At 36.6% G+C, this 22129-nt stretch overlaps 2 protein-coding genes and 1 long non-coding RNA gene across 3 annotated transcripts; all 3 read left to right on the forward strand.

Moving 5' to 3' along the window:
* The first annotated feature begins 265 nt into the window (after positions 1–265).
* LOC129350742 (uncharacterized) lies at positions 266–4487 on the forward strand. The gene is made up of 2 exons (XR_008604234.1): positions 266–407; positions 2678–4487. It is a non-coding gene; the product is annotated as an uncharacterized LOC129350742 (long non-coding RNA).
* Positions 4488–4757: 270 nt separating this feature from the next.
* Positions 4758–7612, forward strand: mrps21 (mitochondrial ribosomal protein S21). The gene is made up of 2 exons (XM_023273225.3): positions 4758–5442; positions 7193–7612. Exons 1-2 carry the CDS (start codon positions 5360–5362, stop codon positions 7371–7373), a joined length of 264 nt encoding a protein of 87 aa, XP_023128993.1. The 5' UTR covers positions 4758–5359; the 3' UTR covers positions 7374–7612.
* A 4224-nt stretch (positions 7613–11836) lies between these two features.
* On the forward strand, positions 11837–20384 carry ciarta (circadian associated repressor of transcription a). Its single transcript, XM_023273250.3, has 6 exons — positions 11837–12053; positions 15935–16285; positions 16365–16440; positions 16551–16629; positions 16736–16889; positions 18019–20384. The coding sequence occupies exons 2-6, from the start codon at positions 15935–15937 to the stop codon at positions 18379–18381; spliced, it is 1023 nt and encodes a 340-aa protein (XP_023129018.2). The 5' UTR covers positions 11837–12053; the 3' UTR covers positions 18382–20384.
* Positions 20385–22129: the final 1745 nt, after the last annotated feature.

A 22129-nucleotide genomic window follows, 5' to 3' on the forward strand; every position in this document is an offset into this window, starting at 1 on the left:
GCGACCAGTCAGTATTGAGTCACACAAAGAGCTCAGAGTTAATGAAGTTGTTGATGCTGCTTGTGAAACGCTGCCCCGCTCTTTCTGAAGGGCTCAGTGTAGCTGACTGACATTTTAGGGGATAGAATCATGCCGTCTGACACGTTGTAACTGCCATATTTTCATTTCCCTGTATTTTGTGTGTATTTTGATATTATTATGGTTCAACGCCACGAGAGGGCGCTGTGGTGCTGAGTAAGAGGTTAATTGCACCAGAAGAAGCGATCTCAAAGCGAAGAAGAAACGATCTGAGAGAAAAGAAGCATGAAAAGGGCTAAGACGAAAGGTAAAAAGTTTAAGAAGATAAGATAAATAAGAAGAGCGAAGAAAACCCAGGCTAATTCCTCTCTCGGTACTCAGCCAACGAGGTATTTTGTCTGTTTTATTTTGTAGTAGTTTTATTTTGCCGATTGTCTTTATTTTCTGTAAGGTAATTGTTGTTTCGTCTGTGTTTTTAGTTTTCACGGTGGTATTTATGAATCTGTGGATTCAATAAATTCATCAGTTTGAGAAAGCCACTTGTGTCTGTCGGTACCTGGAGGAATTATACACGTCCATCCACAGCCGGCTAAAATGACTTAATCTTCTACTAAAACACGTTAAATTAATTAATTTATTGCATTTATTTTATTTTTTATTTTTAATAATTTTTTGTAATTTTTCATTTTAATTTATTTTTAAGTTATTGCTGTATATAATCTTCTGTTTTTTTCATCTCTAACACTTACATGCACACTATTGCCTTTACTACCTCTGCAGCAACCGCTACATGTGCAATATTACAGTGTCATTGTCAGACATATACTTGCTGTTTTATAAATGTTTTATATTATTTTACTTTTTATTGATTTTACTTTCTTATTTAATTTTTATTTATTTATTTATTTTAATTTTATTTATTATTTAGTCATTTATTTATTTTTATTTATTTATTTTTTAAATTTTAATTACTATCAGCAGGCCTGACATGATCTGCTGCTTTCGCCCACCCGCCTTTTTTATGTTTTTTCTTTATTGTGCCTTTTTTAAACTTGCCGCTCTTTGTCTACCTAATTGTCACTCGGGGATAAATATAGTTTTTTTCTGATTTTGATCTCCAAAAACCTTTTGCACAGCTTTTGGGTAAATTGAACCCTTTTCAAACCAAAACAGTAGAAACCAGTTTAGAGAAAACCACCCATTTATGTTCAGTGTCATTAATTGGCAAACACAACACCCAGAATGAACCGTGTTTACATCAAAAATTAAGTTTGACTAACTGGTATCACGTGCAGAATGGATATTCAGCTCATGCTGTGCGATTAAAATGTGAAAACAAAGGAAAACAAATACGACAAAATAGCTGTTCCTCTGTTTTTACTATGCCAGTAGTTGCACAGTTAAGCCACAAACTATTAACACATTTCCAATAAAATTATAAAACAGGAAACTATTAGGCTGTTGATTAGAAAAGGAAAAGATGTGGGAACTTCTTCAAGAGTTAAAGTAAAGACATAATAAGTTAATAGCACCAAGAAACCTTCATTTGCAAAAGCATCACCAGTGAAAGCATGCAGAGCCCACAAAAATCAGATTTATGTAACAGTTAGTAGAAGAATAAATGAAGAGATGCCTCATTTGTTGTGGCAACAACACGGCAGCTGCAGGCAGAAAGCAGAACAGATAACTTGATAAGCACTAAACTGATTGGAGAAAAGCTAATTTAATATCACAACAGACATCAAATAGCAATAAAATGTGGTAACAGTTAATAGAGCAGCATGTTTGATTGGTCAAACCTCTGACAAACCTCTGGATGGAACGGTTTCATCAGAGCTGTCATAACAACAGAAACATCCGCTGAGAGTGTTTGTTTAACCCTCATGTCATCCTGTTTTTTGAAGTTTGAAAATGTGAAAAAAATATATATTTTCACAGTGAAACTTCTCATGTCCACATTTTCAACATTTTTGGGAAATTTTTGAACATTTTTCAGTGGGAAAAAGGGAATGTTAAAAATGTTTCTTAAGAACATTCACAAAAAAATCAACCAAAATCCAGGGAATTTTACTGGATTTTGGTTGATTTTTTGTGAATGTCCTTCAAGAAAATATTAGAAGTTTTACTGATACATATGGAATCACTTTAGATATTTTTAGGATTTTTTTTGGAAGATTTTTACTCATTTTTTGTAAATATTTACAAGAATTTTCTTGCCAAATTGCAGGATTTTTTAAAATAAAACTTTTAAGGGAAACTTTTAAAGAATTATTGAAATTTTCTTCCTGAAGGTTTTGCAAATTTTCCAAAATTTGGGGAATTTTTTTGCTGAATTTTTGAATTTTTTTCAGACAAGGGCACAATATTTTTGGGTGCCCGTAAATGAGGACAACAGGAGGGTTAAACGTGAATAAATTATTTCAAAATCCACTCAAGTGTTGTCAGTGGGATGTATTTGACCACAGCAGAGCCTCTCAGTGTAAACTTCTGCTTCTTTAGATTCTACTGCCTCTTTCTCTTCTTTCTTTTCTTCTTCTCTCACACATTCACTCACTTACTGTCAAGAATATTTCGTCAGGTCTGGAGCATAAGGGCCGCCTCTGGAAACATGATGCACTGTATTCACCCAACAAAAGGAGTCACGATGTTATCTGTGCAGGTTGTCTAAGCATTCCTCCCTGTGGCACCATGCAGATACAGCACCGTGTAGAGTTACAGCAACATGGGAATTAAGCTCATCGGCTGATTCGTGCACACAGAGGGCATATAAAAGCAATTTTGAATGCAAATTAGACTTCCCTTCCAAGGCAGCGTTCACCGCTGGCTGACCTCGGACTGAGACACGCAGAGGACAACAGCAGCTCGGGGATGAGAAGAAAATGAGGAGAATGGCCGTGATGAAAGAATGACACTGGACACTGCTGTCCCTGCTGCTGCGACAACAGATGCAGCTTCATAAATCTGTGATTCCCCTGAAAGCTATCGGCCTGAATACAGACGACAATAATGTTGGTTCTCCGCTCTGAGGAGACCTGGGAGGGAAGAAGAACAGGCTGCAAGGTTTAGGTCAAGAGAAGTCATTGTTATCACATTTAAAACAACGTGCTGTCCAAAAGAGAACTGAGAGAAATTTTTATTAATTTACATATCAAGTTTGACATTAAAGTTAAGGTTACACTCTAAAAACGGAACATTTTAAACTGTTGCTTCTAAACTTTCTCTTTTGTTTCTCTGTGGTCATTTTCAATCCATTTTATGGTCATTTTATGCCTTTTTATGACCATTTTAAGTCTGTTTGTGATAATTTTAGGTGTTTTTGTGGTCATTTTAATATTTTTTGTAGTTATTTTGTGTGTCTGTTGTCATTTTGTGCCTTTATATGATAATTGTTTGTCTCACTGAGTCATTTAGTGTTTTTTGTGGTCATTTTGTGTAATTTTTTTCATTTTGTGCATTTTTGGGTCATGTTGTGTCCCTTTGTGCATTTTTGTGGTCATGTTGTGTCTTTTTGTGAATGTTTTGTATGTTTTTGTGCTCATTTTGTCTCTTTTGGTCATTTTCAGACTGTTTTGTGGGCATTTTAGGTCTTTTTATGGTAATTTTGTGCATTTTTGGTCATTTTGCACATCTTTGTGGTCATTTTCAGTCTGTTTGTCATCATTTTAGGTGCTTTTGTGGTCATTTTGTGTGTCTCTGTGACCATTTTGCAACTTTTTGTAGTTATTTGTGTGTCTCTTGTCATTTTATATCTTTATATACATGGTGTTTGGTTATAGACAGTTATAGGCATGTTGATTTTAGGCCTGAAAACAGCAAAAATGTCAACTATGATACCTGTCAACTATGTTACAAAAAGTCCCACAGTTATATATTGACCCAAAAGTTGTTATTCAGCAAATTAGATAGGACCTCTAAGAATTTATAAGTGATTCTTTAAACTGATTTGCTACGGTGATGATCTGATAATTGATCATTTGCAGCCTGAAACTTCAGAGAATATTATTCATATTCAAAAAATATTAACAGTTCATGGAAAATAAAAATTTGTATATTTAAAAACTAAAAATTCAGCGGCTCAGAAACTGTAAATAAGTCAATAAAGCATGTTTTTTTTTCTTGGAAATGTAACTGTATATTTGTCAGTTTGCTGCCCACTGGTGGATCCAGCTATTTGCTCCAACTGTATCCATTTTTAAAAGTAAGGAAGACAGTTCTGTTATTTATGGCTCTTAATTAATCCCTTTTATATCATCAAGTCTTTAATCTGCCAGGATTTTAATTAAACTTGTCTCAACTTTTATCCATTTTTTGTTTTATTTCTAAACAAATAAATAAATAAAAATATGTATGTTTTTGTTTTGTTGTGTACTTCATTTTTTAAAATTGTTTCCATTGTTCCTATCTTTTGTCTCTTTCTGCTCTTTTACTGAATCAGTTTTTATTATTCCATAAAGTTTGCTTGCACTTTATTCAACTGGTCTGTACTGTTATTATTATTATTATTATTATTATTATTATTATTTTTAATCTATTTAATTTAATTTTCCTCTGTTGTATTGTAAGGCAGTAACAGAAACATCCCACTAGGTGGTACTGTAGCACTGTATGTTGTTCGGTTGAACTAAGCAAATTCTATATTTTTATCCCTTCGAGGACACCGTAGTTAGACCGGCGTTCAGCTGAGGTAGTCATGTTTCGGGGGGAGATACGTTTTTACTGTTGTTGAAGAAGGTGGTATGTACAAGGACAGTTAGCAATAAAAAAAAAAAAAATAATAATAATAATAATAAACCGGTCTCCATCGCAACTCCGAGCCCCGCCGTCTGCTTCTTCTCGCTGCAAGACACCCTGCACTCAAATTTAAACACACACACAACGCAGAGCTACGCAGGGTTTGTGGAGAGGCGCCCCACCGGAGCAGAGGCGCAGAACCTGTGGATTACAGTATTTTGGTTTATCTCTCTCTAACAACATTGTATTATTTTCCCATACTTTTATCCTACCTTTCCTGGAATGCTTTTGAATAACCTCTGTGAATGATAAAGTGAAAAGTTAAACAAAGTCGCTTCTTTTGATAATGATAGAAAGGTTGACAAAGTACATTTACTTGTGTTAAAACATCTCTAAGTATAACTACAATTTTTACACGAATGTTACTACGAACAATATTTGAGGGAAACTAACCATATAGTCAGTTTCTAAGAGAACAGAGGTCATTGCTGAGAAAGGTTGAGCAAAGCGTCACCTACCTAGCGTCGATTCCTGCGGACAATTGATCCGGAACCTTTTGTAGTTCAGCGCTTGCAGCCGGACGACATTTGAGGGAAGCACCGGCGTCATCATGGCGAGACACCTTCGCTTCGTTGCGCGGACAGTGATGGTCCAAGACGGAAACGTCGATGCGGCGTACAAGACTTTAAACAGGTCAAACTTGTGTATTTAGTTTAAATTATGACACGACTTTTGTTTTTATCCGCTGAGGAACAAGCTAACATTAGCCGTTAGCCTTCCGCTCAATGTCACAGAGCTGCGGCTGCGCAGTAGACAGACTCAAGCGATAGTTTGTGTTTTGGTGGCATTAAGGATTTATTTAAATATGTACATTTAAATGTGTTTGCGTATAGACATAGAAAAATATTTTTAAAGGGGTTAAAGTGTGCTGCGACGTAATCTCTATTATCAACTGTTTTGAAACATCTTATCACGATACTACAACCAGCAAGTCAGTTTCAAAGAGAATAACATCTTATCGCGATACTACAAGTAACAGTTCTGTTATAAAGGCAGTCAGTAATTTGGTGTTTTCTGTTTTTAACCTCCAAATACGGTGACCATATTTGACTACCAAAAACCAGGACACTCGACTGGCAATTAGATCATCAAATGATACTCAGAGTTTACTCAAAGGTGCCTCATAATTTCAGTACGTTTAAAGTACGCCTCCTCTCTATGGATAGAAAATCGTTATGTTACCAAATACTATCTATAACCAAAGACACAAATTCAGACAGGCTTCTCAGACGTTACTCAGCATGTTTTATTATGACAAGTTTCAAAAATAACAAATGAAATGATGATAAAAATAATGTCTCTTCTGTATTAGAAAAAATGAATAACAACTAAAAATACCTCTGATATATTAGCAATTCAACTTTAACTAAAAATAGCTCTGACAAACTTACAAAAACAAACTAACAAAAATATCTATATCTTTAGCTTTGTCCTTCATCCTGCTTTTCTTCCTCATGCTTCTTGTTTGCCTGTCTATATTTTGCTGTAGAGCTGATCTTTCCCAGCAGTTTTCTTTACTGCTTAACCGGTCAATTTAGTGGCAAATGAAGAACAATGAAAACCAAGACGTTTTCATCACTTTATAAAAAACGACCAGGACAGGACGTGAAAACAGGACATGTCCTGGGAAAACAGGATGTTTAGTCACCCTAGCTCCAAGGAAGAAATACAATGTGTGCCTGAGTACTTCAATTGTTGAATTTTGCCTTTTCAGAGTGACTTTAATAGTAATATAATAATAATAATAACTTTGTTTATGTAGCTCCCTGAAGAACAGCGTTCACAAAGTGCTTTAACCGTTAAAAATGTTTGGCATCAAGAAAAAAAGCACACTAAACTGAAAAACACAGGACTAAAAAGCTGCTGCATCACCAACGCCCTCTGGTTTTCTTTAGAACTCGGGGGAAAAAGAAGAAAAAAAAGCTTAATAACTTTAGCTTAATAATCATTATCTAATAGATTTAAAATGCGATGAAGCACAACAACGCTGAGAAACGTAGTTTTTAATTTGCTGCATTTGGTAATTGCATTGTTTTCAGTGGTGATTTCAGTTTAAAAGTGATGAATTGTTCACCCCTTACAGGTAGTTTTGATGTGTGATTGTAAAAAATGTCCATTGCATTCTCTGTAAAATCTTTGTAGAAAAAAAAATCTCCTCTGAAGCTGTAACACAAAAAAATTTATTTATTATGCTGAAGCGGTTTGTCAGTCCACAGGCAGCGTTTGCTGCATCATACATGTCTTTTAATGTGTAAATATATAAATGATCTATAAGAAGAACCCAGAAATGTAAAGGGACTGCTCTGCCATGTCACTTTCACCATTCTACCTGTTTACCATCCCCAAGTCCCAGCTATTCACATGTTTTCTCTCTTTACTCCAGGGTCCTGAATCAGGAGGGAGTTATTGACGATGTGAAACGCAAACGCTACTTCGAGAAGCCCTGCCGAGAGCGACAGAGGAAGAACTTTGAGAACTGCAGGCGTATTTACCACATGGAAATGGGCAGAAAAATTGCCTTCATCTCCAGGACGAACAGAGAGGATCCCTGGGTCGGCTGCTAGAGAGATGGAGTGTGTTGAAAAAGAACATTTATGGTGGACTGGAAAGTGAAGGAAGCAAAAAAGATCGACACAGTGTCACATCTGGACAGACTCAGACTGTTGTCACGTTGTTTTACATGTTTGTAGTTTGTCGTCAAGTTAATATTTTCTTCGCTAAATTCATCAGGAAGAGTGCAACACTTGCATTCATTCTGATTGTAATGAACTTCCTAATAAATACATGACACAAACAACACAGACCAACTGGTATACACTGTAATATATACTGTAAACACAGGTGTGTATGGAAGCCAGCATGAGGTGATATTTTGCCCATGTAGTAGTTCAACGCGATCCGGTTTGCTGGAAGAACACTGCAAAAACTCAAAATCTTACCAAGTCTAATTTTCTTATTTTTAGTCAAAAGGTCTCATCCCACTTGATTTAAGATAAAGTGACATTTCAGCAGATGTAGGGACTTGTTTTAAGACAACGCATCTTAAATATCTTGTTAAGTCAAACAATCTTGAAATTATCTTGTTTTGAGCTGTATTTTACAAGAAAACTTAAAATAAGTTTAACCCTCATGTCGTCCTGCGGGTCAAAATTGACCCATTTTAAAGTTTGAAAATGTAGGAAGAAACTGTGTTTTCACAGTGAAACTTCTTTCAACATTTTTGGGAAATCTTTGAACATTTTTTGGTGGAAAAAAATGTTTAAAATGTTCCTTAAGAATTCACAATAAAATCAACCAAAGTCCAGCGAAATTCCCTGGATTTTGGTTGATTTTTATGTGAATGTTCTTAAGAAAATATTAGAAGTTTTACTGATATATATGTAATCACTTTAGATATTTTTAGGATTTTTTTTGGAAGATTTTTACTAATTTTTTGAAAATATTTACAAGAATTTTCTCGCCAAATTTGGGGGATTTTTTAAAAAATAAAACTTTTAAGGGAAACCTTTCAGGAATTATTGGAATTTTCTTCCTGAAGGTTTTGCAAATTTTCTGAAATTTGGGGAATTTTTTGCAGAATTTTGGGATTTTTTATAGACAAGGAAACAATATTTTGGTGCCCATAAATGAGGACAGCAGGAGGGTTAATACATCTCAAATTAGGAGGTTACATGAAAGCAAAAATCGATTTTTGAGTGAAAATCTGCTTTTTTTTTTTTTTTTAAAGCATATCTGGCTTATTTTAAGACACCTAAGCTTGACAATCCTGGTAAAATAGAGCTTAAAATAAGTTTTCCCAGCTAATTTTAAGATATCAATATGCAAAATATCATATCTTATTTCAATAAATCTTACCAAGCCATTTTTCACTTGTTCTATTGGCAGATTTCTTCACTTATTTCAAGGTAAAAGTTCCTTGAAATAAGTTTTTTTTCTTGTTTTGAGAGGAGCATTTTTTCCAGTGAAGTCCAAACAATGCCGTGAATGATTTTGTGTGAATTGGGTTTCGGCTCAGCAGCAGTTTGATGTAAATTAGTTCAAGGTCACCACTGCACAGTGTGGCGTCTGCTGATGGTGTCGGCTGCCTCCCACAAACTCCCATAAGCGAGACCCAGCGGCCGTGCACGTCTGTCGGAGGCCGAGCTTCCACCACGGGGGGCTGTAATATGTGCACTTGCTCACACAGGGAAAGTTAAACATTTTCACCACGCTTCCTTGTTTGACGGGTTACCAGGTCATGTTGATATCCTGTCCTGCGGCTTCAGACAGTGGGTGGCTTTGAAACTACTGAGAGGAGCAGTTCCACAGATGACCTATATTTTAGACTGAAAGAGATGGACAGCCCTCCTCGATGCTTCTACAAGTCGTTGCCACAAACCAGGATATTAGCTCCTCTCACAGTGGCTAAGGCTATGCTAACAGCTAGCAGCTAAGTTAGAAGGTTAACCTGTAACAGATTGTGTTACTTATTGTAAATTTAAGTTCAGTTTTTTGGAACTGAACTTTGATTCTATGTTGTTTTAATATAATTTTATTACTTAGAAATGTTATTTGGAAGCGCATAAAAACAGCAGGGATGCCACTGATCATGCTAAATTAAGCTTCAGAGCTGGGAAAATACAATTTTTGATATTTGATATTCTGCCAATATATGGAGGCAATGTTTTGTTACTCCATAATTTGTTATTTTGTGCAAAAAGGAAATTTTTCATACTTTTGACTGGCTATATAATTACATTCAGTGGTTTTACATCATAGGTAGATATCTGTAGTGTTAACATGGAGGTTTTCTATTTCTATGTGATCATCAGGATGTGCAAAGAGCAAAACTATCTATCTATCTGTCTATCTGTCTATCTGTCTGTCTGTCTGTGACAGAATAACTGCATGCGGTTTGTGCACGTGTCTCATAGAAAACTATTTTAATATTGGATCCTGGTTTGAATATCTACTAATAACAAAACAAAAGTCTTCAGAGCAGTCAGCCTTGGCCATGCAGTTTTTGGCTGCAAACTATCAATTATCAGATCATTACTGTAGCAAATTGGTTTTAAGAATCACTCATAAATTCTCAGAGGTCCCTTCTCTGAATATTAACTTCTGAGTCAATATATACTTGTGGGACTTTTTGTATCATAGTTGACATTTTTGCTATTTTCAGGCCTAAAATCAACATGCCCGCCTATAACCAAATACCATGTATATAAAGTTACAAAATGACAAGAGACACACAAAATAACTATAAAAAGTTGCAAAATGTCCACAGAGATACACAAAATGACCACAAAACACCTAAAATTACCATAAACAGACTGAAAACGGCCACAAAGGGGCGCAAAATGATGATAAAAATGCACAAAATGACCACAAAAGACCTAATATTCCCACAAAACAGTCTGAAAATGGCCAAAAAACAAAGAAAATGAGCACAAAGACACACAAAACAACCACAAAAAGACACACCATGACAACAAAAATGCAGAAAATGACAAAAAATGACACAAAGTGACCACAGAAAAGCAGAGACAGATAATTATCATATAAAGACACAAAGTGACGAGAGACACACAAAATAACTACAAAAATTGCAAAATGACCACAAAAACACTTGAAATTACCACAAACAGACTGAAAACAGCCACAGAAATGCACAAAATGACCACAAAGCACCTAAAATTAAAACAAACAGACTGAAAACTGTCGCAAAAATGCACAAAATGACCACAAAAAGACCAAAAATGCCCACAAAACAGACTGTAAGGCATTTTATTTGATCCATCTTTCTAGCTATGTATGGAATTCCCACCACAACAGTTGCAGCAGAGGAGCTCACATGTCGAGTATCTGCATTTTTGCATCACATGGTCGGACCGGCCTCAGAGAGCTGCTGGTAATTGCCACTGTTGTTTGCGTAGTTTCTTTATCAGGAGATATTACTGGCCGGCAGGTGATGTTTGCATAATTACAGCATCTGTGTTGCAATCAAAACTCTGGAACTAAATGTCCCCGTGCAGCAAACTCAAGGAACACATCTGTTTTGATAAGATCACAATAATGCACCATAAAAAAAACTTTAAAAAAAACACTGACAAATTTGCAATTCATCTGTATAGGTTGAACAGCATCTAATCTGCTCATCCACTCACACTTTCATTCACTACCTGCCACTTTTACAGTGATAATATCTACAATCAACACAAGCATCTGCTTTTTTGGCCGTAAGCAGTCTAAGCAGTTACAGCACATCCTCACTGCAGGTAGCATCCCATTGTGCATGTGACAAAAGAAGTGATTCACTCCTCCAGCGTATATCTTATTATGTAATTATGTAAGACTGCCTGCCAAACTGTGTGTATGTGTCTCTCTCTAGGGGCTTTAATAGGCTCCTAATCCTGTCTGTCTCACTGACATTAGCAGTAAAGAAACGTAGAGGGTCCAGCTTTTAGGATTTATATACAAAACAACAACAACAACAAAGAGATTATATTACACGGAACACAATCCCAAATATCACTATTCAACCACTATAGGAATGTGTAATGTTAATTTCATTTTCATAATAATTATTAACCACATTTAAGTCATGTTTTTGTTTTGCTCCATCACTTTTAGGCCCCTAATGGAGGACTTTATTTAAATTACATGACTGATTTGTGACATTTAGAGGAACAAAGAAGACCAAAACATTAATTCCATCAGCCCCGACTCGAATCCACGATGTTCTTTTCCTCAAAGTCTCGCTGCGTCACTGCGACCTAATTTGCATACCGAAATTTTAAAACAGACGCCCGCTGCCGCGTGCTGTTCCCCTCGTTGTCCAGCCACACCAGCGACACGTGCCGCCCGTTGGAGGTGCGGCGGGACCTGCGCCTGCTCCAGCCAACCGGCGAAGCGAACGTCGCCGATTGGCCGAGCGCCTCAGCCAATCGGGGCGCTCGGCACGTCGCGCCCGGACCAATCGCGGCCCCGTACCCGCTGCGCACGTGTAGCGCCCGTTGCGCTGTGTGGGTGCTTTTCGTGCAGGTTGGGGAGATCTTCGCCAAGTGAACGAAACACGAGCGGAGGGAGAGAGAGAAGGAGGGACCGAGTGCACGCTGGATAACACGAGTCAACGGCTGTGCTTCAGTAACTAACGGAGCCGTCGGCTTTGTCCCAACTTCCCTCTGGAAGTCTCCAAATTGTTCAGGTAGTTTAAAAACAAGCGAACCGTTTTTTTTGGGAAGGGAACCCGCTTCGACCGCAAGGTAAGAGCTATCTAAGACAGTATTTTACGTTAAATAGAATAAATAGACACCATATATCACAACTTTTTACATTAACTTCCGTTTTACTTGTCTTCCTAAAAGCTCCAGCCGTCGTAAATGTTTGCTTTTTAGCGTAATCACTGAGATATTTTGCTAGCTAGCTAACTGTTCTCTTCACTCGCATAGCCGGGGCTGTAGACATTGTACCAGTTGTGATAAACATGCTGAAATCTAATCCTATATCAGGTTAAATGCTCACTATTTCTGCTGACTTTACAGCTGGGAAAAAAAGCTCATCATACTTGTCGTTGTCCATTGTTGTCTTGGTTAATCGATTAGTACTTTGGTCAATCAGTGTTTACAAATGTCCAAGATAACCAAAAATGATGTCACAATATGAAGAAAGCAGGAATATTTCACATTTAAGAAGCTGGAATTAGAGAATTACTATATCTCAAACTGATTAGTTGATTGGTTGCTATGTCTTTAAAAGTTATGAAGCTAAACATACTTAGCATTGTCCGTGGTATCGATTAATCGATTAGTACTTTGGCCTATAAAAGGTCAGAAAATGGTTAATAAACATGTCCATCAGTGTTTCCCAAACTCCAAGATCACCAAAGATGATGTCAGAATATAAAGAAAGCAGGAATATTTCACATTTCAGAAGCTGGAATTAGAGAATTACTATAACTCAAACTGATTGGTTGATTGATTGTTGCATCTAAAAATGTTGGAAAATTGTCATAAGGTAAAGAAACCAAAAAATCTTGACATACAGAGGGCATTCATAGAATTTAGACTTAAAAGAACAACAACAAAAGCTTCAAACTAATTAATTGATTGGTTTCTGGTCTGTAAAACATCAATAAATGCACAAAATGTCTGTCAGTGTTCTAAAAGACCAACATGACATCCTCAAATGTCTTGTTTTGTGCACAACCCGAATTTATTAACTTTACTATCGTAAATTTTAAGATATAAAATTATAACTAATAATAAGATATTTCTATATCTATGAAGAAATCAGAAAGTATTCACATTCAAGAAGCCAGAATTAGAGAATTTAGATTTTTTTTATTGCCAAAAAAAAAAAAAAACGATTAATTGATTGATTAGCAGCTTGGTCTATAAGCGTTAAAAAATGCTGAAAAATGTCTGTCAGTGTTTCTCAAAGCTTAAAATGACATCCACAGTGGTTTTGTTTTGTCAACAACCCAAAGATGTTAAGTTTACTATTGTAAATACACACATTTAAGAAGCTGGAATCAAAGTAATGTCATATTTTTCTGAAAAAATTAACTATTAAACATAACTCAGATGATTAATCGATTAGTCGTTTGGTCTATAAAGCATTAGAAAATGCTGAAAAATGTCTATCAATGTTTCTCAAAGCCTAAGATGACATCCACAGTGGCTTTGTTTTGTCAACAACCCAAAGATATTCAGTTCACTGTCATAAAAAACTGAAAATAATCACATCGAAGAAGGTAGAATCAGAGAATTTAGACTTTTTGTTCTTAAGAATTGAACTGAGATTGATTAATCAATTAGTAGCTTTGTCTATAAAGCTTCAGAAAATGTTGAAAATGTCACAGAAGAATAAAGAAACCAGAAAATATTCCAGTTTTAGATGGAAAAAAGAATTTAGGAGGTATTTAGTAGGACAACCAATAAGTCAGAGTTATCTTCACTTACCGTTAGGGTTGAACCTAAGCTTTATTGTTATTGTTGTAGGTGTTTGGTCCAGAAAATGCCAGAAAATGTGTTTCCCAAAGCTCAAGATGACCAAAGGTTTTCTATTTACTGTCATAATGTAAAGAAAGCAGAAACAAAATCATGTTTAAAAAGGTGTATTTACATATTTTTCTGAAAAAAATAACTAACAAACATAACTCAGATGATTAATCGATTAGTTGTTTGGTCTATGAAGTGTTAGAAAATGCTGAAAAATATCTGTCAGTGTTTCTCAGAGCCTAAGATGACATCCACAGAGGTTTTGTTTCGTCAACAACCCAAAGAGATTCAGTTCACTGTCATAAAAAAACTGAAAATAATCACATTGAAGAAAGTGGAATCAGAGAATTTAGACTTTATGTCTTAAAGAATTACTCCAACTTGTTATTTGATTGATTTAATAGTTGACAACGAATCGATCAATCATTGCAGCTCTGTTTAATAAACACTGACTGCACAAAGTGTTGCGGTGGTAAAAATATACTGTAAACAAAGCAGTTAAATCATGTGGCCAGTTTAATGTTTACTGTTGCTGCAGAGGTTACAGCAGGAAATCAGATCAACAGTGTCCACAGCTGTCCTCAGATGACCCAACTACTTTCCACTGCAGCACACACAAGTTGCGAGGACACAGTGTACTCACAATCCCCTTACACTAAGCTTAACTATCACAATTAAATGCCCAACCCTCACTCTTATCTAAGCTTCAAACAGCTATTTGAAGTTGTGAAGTATGTTCTCACAGTGCAGAAGTGTCCTCACTGTGTTGCTTTCTAACAAATATTTGTCCACAGAAACAGATGAATAGACTTTTTCTGCAGCTTCTGATCATAATGTCTGTTTTTAGAGTGAAGATTCACGCGGGCATGGCGCTACACGAGCAGATCGTGTTCCTTGTGTGCCTCTTTGCAGAGTAATACTCTGTCAAAGGTGATCATTGGCACAGTCCTCGTCTGATTATGTTGTGCTTGCTCAGACATGGTCAGAACATTACTCACAGCTCTTGGCAACAAGTACATTTGAATTTGTATTGCAGGAAACTGATAAAAGCACTTTGTTTGGGTCCGTTAGCAGAATGTTGAGACTGCAATATGGCTAAGTTAAGTTTTGTATTCAGTGTTTACTAGTAAGAATTCATTGCCATATGGGTGTAATTTTACTGTGATATGTGTCTTGTGTAATGAAGTACACATCTAAATAATACTGAAAAGAAATGCCAGTACTATTAAAGATTTACTTTCACTATTTTGTCGTTGAAGTAAGTCAGAGTAAGAGATTACTACAAATTGCAAGACAGCGAATTTGGAAAATCATCCCCAAAAGCAGCAAAATTGAAACACTTACAAAAGTATTGTGATCTTTCTTTTAGCCAATATCACATTGTATTAAATGTAGTAGTTTGAAGTGAAAATTAGGGATGGATATTTCCTATAAATGCGTTGATTTGTGCATCAGCAGATTTGCTTTGTGTGTACAGTCGGTATACTGGTGTTAAAATGAATGTACAACTTCTAATGACACCAATACACAGTGCAATATAATAACTTTATTTATATAGCACCTTTGTTTGACAGTTAAAACATGCAACACAGAGTAAATCAAATGAGCTATAGGAGACAAATCAGAGCAGTCAATTAAAAATAAATAGCAAAAATGACAATAAATTTAATGAATAATTAGCAAGATTAGCACGCAACTCGAACAAGGGAACTAGGCAGTTTGAAAATTAAAGAACAAGATTGAGGGTTAAAATTAAAAGTCAAAAAAGTCAGAGAATGAAAGAATTAGAGAGACGACATCACACTAAAGAGCCAGGCAGCTAAAAATAAAATAAAACAAGAGAGAACATCTAAAATAAACGGGACATAGTACAGAATAAAACGCTAAAACTAAGCTACAAGTAAACTTGACATAGAAGAAAGACTATAAAAGTGGGTTTTCAGAAGTGATTTAAAAGAAGTTACTGACTCTATAAGCCTGATCTCCTCAGGCAGGTCGTTCCAAAGCCGAAGGGCTCTGATGGAGAACGCTGAGTCACCCTTAGATTTAAGCCTCGACTTTGGAACTTAAGTTTTGTTTGGGGATGAGTTCTTTTCTGTGTGATACTAGTTTAATGTGTTTGTGTCGTCTCCCTGCCTCCACAGATGAACTCATTGGGAAAATCTTCCAAATGGCCGTCTTATGACTCACTACCCTCCACCTCGAGCTTCCTCCCCAGCGAGAGCGAGCAGACTGAGGACGAAGCAGATGTCTTCTCGGAGGGAGAGGGGGACGGCGGAATGAGAAAGTCTGCGTCGGCCTACGAGAGAATCACACTTTCTGGGAATTACCTCCATTCCCCACCTCGTTCAGATCAGCTGCACTCAAAGTCAGAGTGTGACGAGTCGGAACACTGCCCCGACAAAACCAAACATCCAGACTCAGTGTCTTCTCTGGGACCTGCCGCCCTGAGATCATCATCAGCGACACCGGGGGATCTGGCGTTCGCTCAGAAAGTGAGCTGATAGGTATCATTTTTGTTGCAGCCAAATAACAGATGAGTGGTAGTTGTTAAACTTTATCCTTTTTTTTCAGTGTGCAGATTTGCACAGGTTTACCTATCCTTTGCTTGAGCTTCTGCATGGACTGAAGAGCGGACGATTTGACAGAGGTACGCGGCCGAGCAATGTCTAACAGGATTATCATGATTGAGTACATCCTATCACGTAGTTAAACCATCATGCCTATTTGCATTGACATTTGGATGGTATGTGTTAATAGGTTTAACCAGTTTCCAGCAGAGTGTCGCCATTGACAGACTACAGAGGATTCTTGGGATTCTGCAGAAACCTGAAATGGGGTAAGATCATCATGAGTAGCAAGCTTAATATTAATGGTAGTAAACATATTGATAGTGTCATTATTACAAATACAAAGTGTCATCATTCATGTTCTCTTTTTTGCAGTGAGAAATATCTTCAAAATCTGCTGCAAATAGAGATCCTGCTCAAAATGTGGTTCCCTCAGATGGCATTTAAGTCCTCAGACACGCCGAATGAAACCACCACTCCTAAACTTGGACCGCACTGGCACCAAAATCAACTCCACATGCCAGTTAAGGTGGGTTTCCTAATGAATGTTACCTTTGTTACTGTCTTTTAAAAGGTGCATTAGTCAAACTGGACATAGCAAAACAAAATACTCTTTATTTTTTGAGAGTTAGATTAAGGACAGTACAGCAAGATAATAAAATAATAATAAAGTAAAAACAATGGTTGCATTCTAAATCAAATACAAGGGGTCCCCGACCTACGCTGTTTCATCGTTACGTCAGAACTGGTTACGTGGAACTAGTTAATGAGCGGAGCGGATGAATACGTCGTCACACAGTGCTATAAGACGGCTTTGTTTACATTCTCCAGTTGTACGCCACCTTGGATTGTGCTACATTTACTAACTTTTTGCCCTTCATTATGGCGCCCAGGCATAAATCAGGTTCTTCTGATGGCCATGCTTCAAAGAAAAGCAACGCCATCTCCATGGAAGTAAAATTAGATATAATAAAATGCTTGGAACAGGGCGAGACACCGACGAGTTGCAAAAACGATGCAACGTGTTGTTGCAACCCTCTGTGATGAATGTGTGAGACTTTGTCTCAGTCGTTTATCGAACCTTCACACAGGCTACTGTGGGCTGTAGGCAACGCCAAAATAACTACAAAAACTGATAATTTGCCTCCAGAATTAGCCGCCGTTCCCAGCTCTCTCTACTGCTGACTCTCAGCCAATCAGAGGTGAGCTAACTAAACATTGGTGCGTTCACTGACATTAGGTAAATCTGGAACTGAACAATAAACATTGAAACCTCAACATCAACAACCATATCAATCCGTTACAATATTAGTGCAATTGGGACATACTACTTAGTGATAATATTGCACCTTAAATATACCTCCCTGTCTGTGTATTTTTTGGCATACAGCATTTTGCACGCTGTCTTTCGAGACATACTAACTCTTTCTCTGACACGCTGTATGATATGGTAGTATGGGCCTTGAAATGTACTCAGAAATGTGATATTATTTCAGTTTGCAGACTTAAACTCCTCTGCCTTGTTGTGTTTTTCACTTCTCAAAGTAACATTTTCAAAAAGACTGTGGTTTATCACAACTTTGACTAAGTAGTTCAGAGTTCACACACAGTCTTGGTTTGTTATAGTTGTTATATTTAGTTTATCTCTACCGTTGCAGAAGAGAAAACTGAGCTGGTCTGACCCTGACCAGCCGGGCAAAGTTCCAGCCAAGCATTATCACCGTCAACATGGAAAGCATGGGAGCTGCCACGCTGCAACTTTGCTCGACGGGGTTTCCACGTGTCTACCTGGATCATCGAAAAAACAGAAAACTCCGGAAGACGCGACAGCCGAAGCAGCTGGGGACAGCCGTGCAGCCGGACATGAGTTTACAGGCATGCCGTCTTATTTATGTAGCAGGAGAGAAAATCCGAGTCGGAAGCAGCCTCAGATTTGTCCGCCCTCCTTGTGCGGCAGTCCAGCTACACAGGACAGCTCAGTGTCCTCAAGCAATACCATAACTACAACTGACTCACCTTAGCTGGCCTTAGCTGACCTTGCTATCACATGGAGGTGCCTCGGAGTGAAGGCAGAGGGCGGACTCGGTTGCATAAGCATGAAGTTAGGCGCTGAGCCAACCTATGATGGCTGCAAGGCACATTAAACCAGAAGAGGAGGAGGAGGAAAAATAGAGACACTCTTTAACCCCTAACTGTCCAGCGTGGTTTTTAATAACACCTGAGTTATTGCACTACATTTACCAGGAACTGTATGTTGTTTGTAAGAGTAACACTTTTGTACACGTCGACTTTTCAAGACTTAAGTTAAAAAATGTTGGAAGTACTTTACAAGTGTGATGCGTTCAAGCAGTCTGTGCTCCGTTTTGTACCTTTTTTATATCATGTAATGCATCTCGACCAGTAACGGTAAAGGATCTGATTGCTTTAGCGAGTGTGAGGAAACACAGAGGATTATTGTTGGCAAAGCTCAAACAATTCAGTCAGTTGTATGTAAGATACTTAGCTGTAAATGCTCTGAATTGGTTCCAACTGCCGAAAACATGCCAAATGTTCCTTCTTCTTCAGTATCTTAAGAAGGACATTTTTGGTATTTGAGTTTATCAGTGGTCCCGATGCCATTACAAAATATTAAAGTAGTGAACACAGGTGATTAAAAATGCCATTTGGAATACTTAAATATGTTTTCCAGCTGACTGATTGTAAAAGACATGTAGCCACTGCCAAAGTGTGCCAAACAAAACCATTTTGCATTATCCTATCTTACGCAGCTTACTCTGTCGTCACTGTAACGCACACGTAGCATCTTTGTTTCTAGCTGCAACACAGAAAATACTGCATCCTGACTGATGAATACTTATTGAGTTTGGTGAGGATGCTGATTAGACGTTATTCCGTCAGTTGCTTCTTTATGTAGCCAGTGAGTGAACTCGTTGTAGGTAGACTTGAAAACGTATTATTTTATTACTCTTGAGTCACTTTTTTCGGGAGTAACCTATTTGAGCCTGATTGAATTTAAATCGATGCAACTGCACTTTGGATGACAATGAGGAAATGTTACACGTCAGAAAAAAAATATCTGTGGTTTTATTTGTGAAAGCTGTACTTGAAACCCTTGATTCCATCGGCAGACTTGGGGAGCCAATCGTTGTGTGTTACACCTGAGATGAGTGCTTTACAGGCAAAACCTGTCCTTTGATTGTGTTTTATCGTGGCACCGTGCGCTGAAGTAGTGAATTTAGCTCATTGCAAGGCTTAATATTTGTAGGAGAAGCTCCAAATACAGTGTGTCATTATGAGGGCAAAAAACAGCGTCTGTGTCCTATTCAAAATAGATCTGTAACACTGACTTGCTGTTACAAAATTTAGAACTTAAAGTGCTTTACTGTTGATTAAGAAAAATCACGGAGATAAGATAAACAAAACATTCATTCCTGAACACAAAAATCTTTTTTTTTCCCTTGTATTTGGGTATTGTACCACCATATTTTAAATCAGGTATCATTCATGTTGAATGACATTTCATCTCTGGTGGTTTGTCACCAGTCAGCCTTACTTTCTACACATAAAGGTAACCATACACTTGCCTGACATTACATCATACAACATAAAACATAATGCATAATGTGTAGTATTCAAGTAAAGATGATAAAAATCATCAGTTCACCGCATATGTCATTGCAAACCAAATGTGCTGCTGTGTAGGTGTTTCTCAGGCTTCATCATTAGTGATTTATGTTATTTAAAATGTGAACTGTAAGCACAAGGCAGAGAACAATAGAGTAGCTTAGTGTTGTTTTTGTATGTAAAACTTAGCATCTCGCAGTACACCTTTGCTGTGCTGGGTTACACGTTTCATTTGTGGAATGGGAGTAAAAATCTTATTTCAAAGTTGTATGTCTATGATTTTTCTTATGTTTAATTTCATTGGTTTTAGACTGTCTTAAAATAAAATTACCATTGCCACTGATTGCTTGATTAATGCACATATTTTTTATATATTAAAAGACTGACATGGCTCATCCAATTACACTTTGTTGAGTTTTTGATATGAAATCAGCTGGCGGCCTAAACATGTCTGAAGTCAGACAGACGAGCTTCTTCATTTGCTTTACCATTCAAAAGACCTTTTAATGTTTCTTTAACCCTCGTATCGTCCTGCGGGTCAAAATTGACCTGTTTTAAAGTTTGAAAATGTGGGAAAAAAATCTATTTTCTCAGTGAAACTTCTGATGTCCACACTTTCAACATTTTTGGGAAATCTTTGAACATGGCAAGAAAGTATTTTCAAAATTCGGCAAGAAAATTCTTGTAAATATTTTCAAAAAATGAGTAAAAATCTTCCAAAAAATTCTACAAATATCTAAAGTGATTACATATATATATCAGTAAAACTTGTAATATTTTCTTTCAGAACATTCACAAAAGAATCAACCAAAATGCAGCGAAATTCACTGGATTTTGGTTTGATTTTTTTGTGAATGTTCTTAAGAAACATTTTCAACATTTCTTTTTTCCACAAAAAGAGACGCAACAGAGCTCACACAAGTTCAAAGACGTCACTCAGCTGGTCCAATGCAGTCTGAGGAGGAAGTCTAAACTGCCAAGCTGCGGCTGTTTCATTGTTAGTTTAATAAAGATATTAATAAAATAATACTTTCTGTCCAGTTATTTTTAAGTTTAAAGGAGTCTCCACACTAATAGTGCTTTCCTAATGAATGACTTATGGTCTCAACCCTCCTGTTGTCTTCATTTACAGGCACCAAAAAATATTGTTTCCTTGTCTGAAAAAAATACTAAAATTCTGCAAAAAAAGTCCCCAAATTTCTGAAAATTTGCAAAACCTTCAGGAAAAAAATTCCAATAATTCCTTAAAAGTTTCCCTTAAAAGTTTTATTTAAAAAAAAAAAAAAAAAAAAAAATCGTCCAAATTTGGCAAGAAAATTCTTGGAAATATTTTCAAAAAATTAGTAAAAATCCTCTAAAAAAATCCTAAAAATATCTAAAGCGATCACATATATAGCAGTAAAACTTCTAATATTTTCTTTAAGAACACTCAAAATCGAAGCGAGAAGCGAATTTTGCTGGATTTTGTTCGATTTTTATGTGAATGTTCTTAAGAAACATTTTTAACATTTCTTTTTTTTCCACCAAAAAATGTTCAGAGATTTCCCAAAAATGTTGAAAATGTGGACATCAGAAGTTTCACTGTGAAAATATATTTTTTTCCACATTTTCAAACTTTAAAACGGGTCAATTTTGACCTGTAGGACAACACAAGGGTTAAAGGTATATTTCATTCAAAACGCCACTTTCTGTCCAATTATTTATAGTTTTAAAAGTGTATCCACCGTCATAGTACTTTCGTAGGACACACACATACATGTTAACAGAATGACAGCTACATTCCTGTTATTGCACTTGGAAGATCAGAGCGTTTTTTGGTTTACTGTCACTGAACAATGTGCAAACAGATAAAAATGTATCTGTTTCTATTTGTAAATGAAGAGCATGTTGGTGTTTATGAGTTAAAGTCTGTATGGTTTAGGTTTAGCTTTGGATTAAGATGAAGCTCTTGAAGCTCTGACCCAAAACCTGCAGCCAAAAACAAAGAAACAGGAATTTTGAAAGTCTCACAGTGTGGTGGATCTCCTGAGCAGAACAAGGACATTTCTGACACAACTTTCTTATCTCTGTGCTTTTTAAAATTTATTTAAACTGGAATTATCTTTTGTCCTTTATCAACAATTGAAAAAGCAGAACGTTGGCAAC

Source organism: Amphiprion ocellaris, chromosome 15 (genome assembly GCF_022539595.1).
Source record: "Amphiprion ocellaris isolate individual 3 ecotype Okinawa chromosome 15, ASM2253959v1, whole genome shotgun sequence".
NCBI lineage: Eukaryota > Metazoa > Chordata > Actinopteri > Pomacentridae > Amphiprion > Amphiprion ocellaris.

Excerpts from the sequence above, each read along its gene's own strand:
- ciarta (XM_023273250.3), top strand. The coding sequence starts at position 15,935 with ATGAACTCATTGGGAAAATCTTCCAAATGGCCGTCTTATGACTCACTA. Across the intron at positions 16,286-16,364 it reads ATCTGGCGTTCGCTCAGAAA|TGTGCAGATTTGCACAGGTT; the intron begins GTGAGCTGATAG and ends CTTTTTTTTCAG. Across the intron at positions 16,890-18,018 it reads AACTCCACATGCCAGTTAAG|AAGAGAAAACTGAGCTGGTC; the intron begins GTGGGTTTCCTA and ends CTACCGTTGCAG.
- mrps21 (XM_023273225.3), top strand. The coding sequence starts at position 5,360 with ATGGCGAGACACCTTCGCTTCGTTGCGCGGACAGTGATGGTCCAAGAC. Across the intron at positions 5,443-7,192 it reads GCGTACAAGACTTTAAACAG|GGTCCTGAATCAGGAGGGAG; the intron begins GTCAAACTTGTG and ends TCTTTACTCCAG.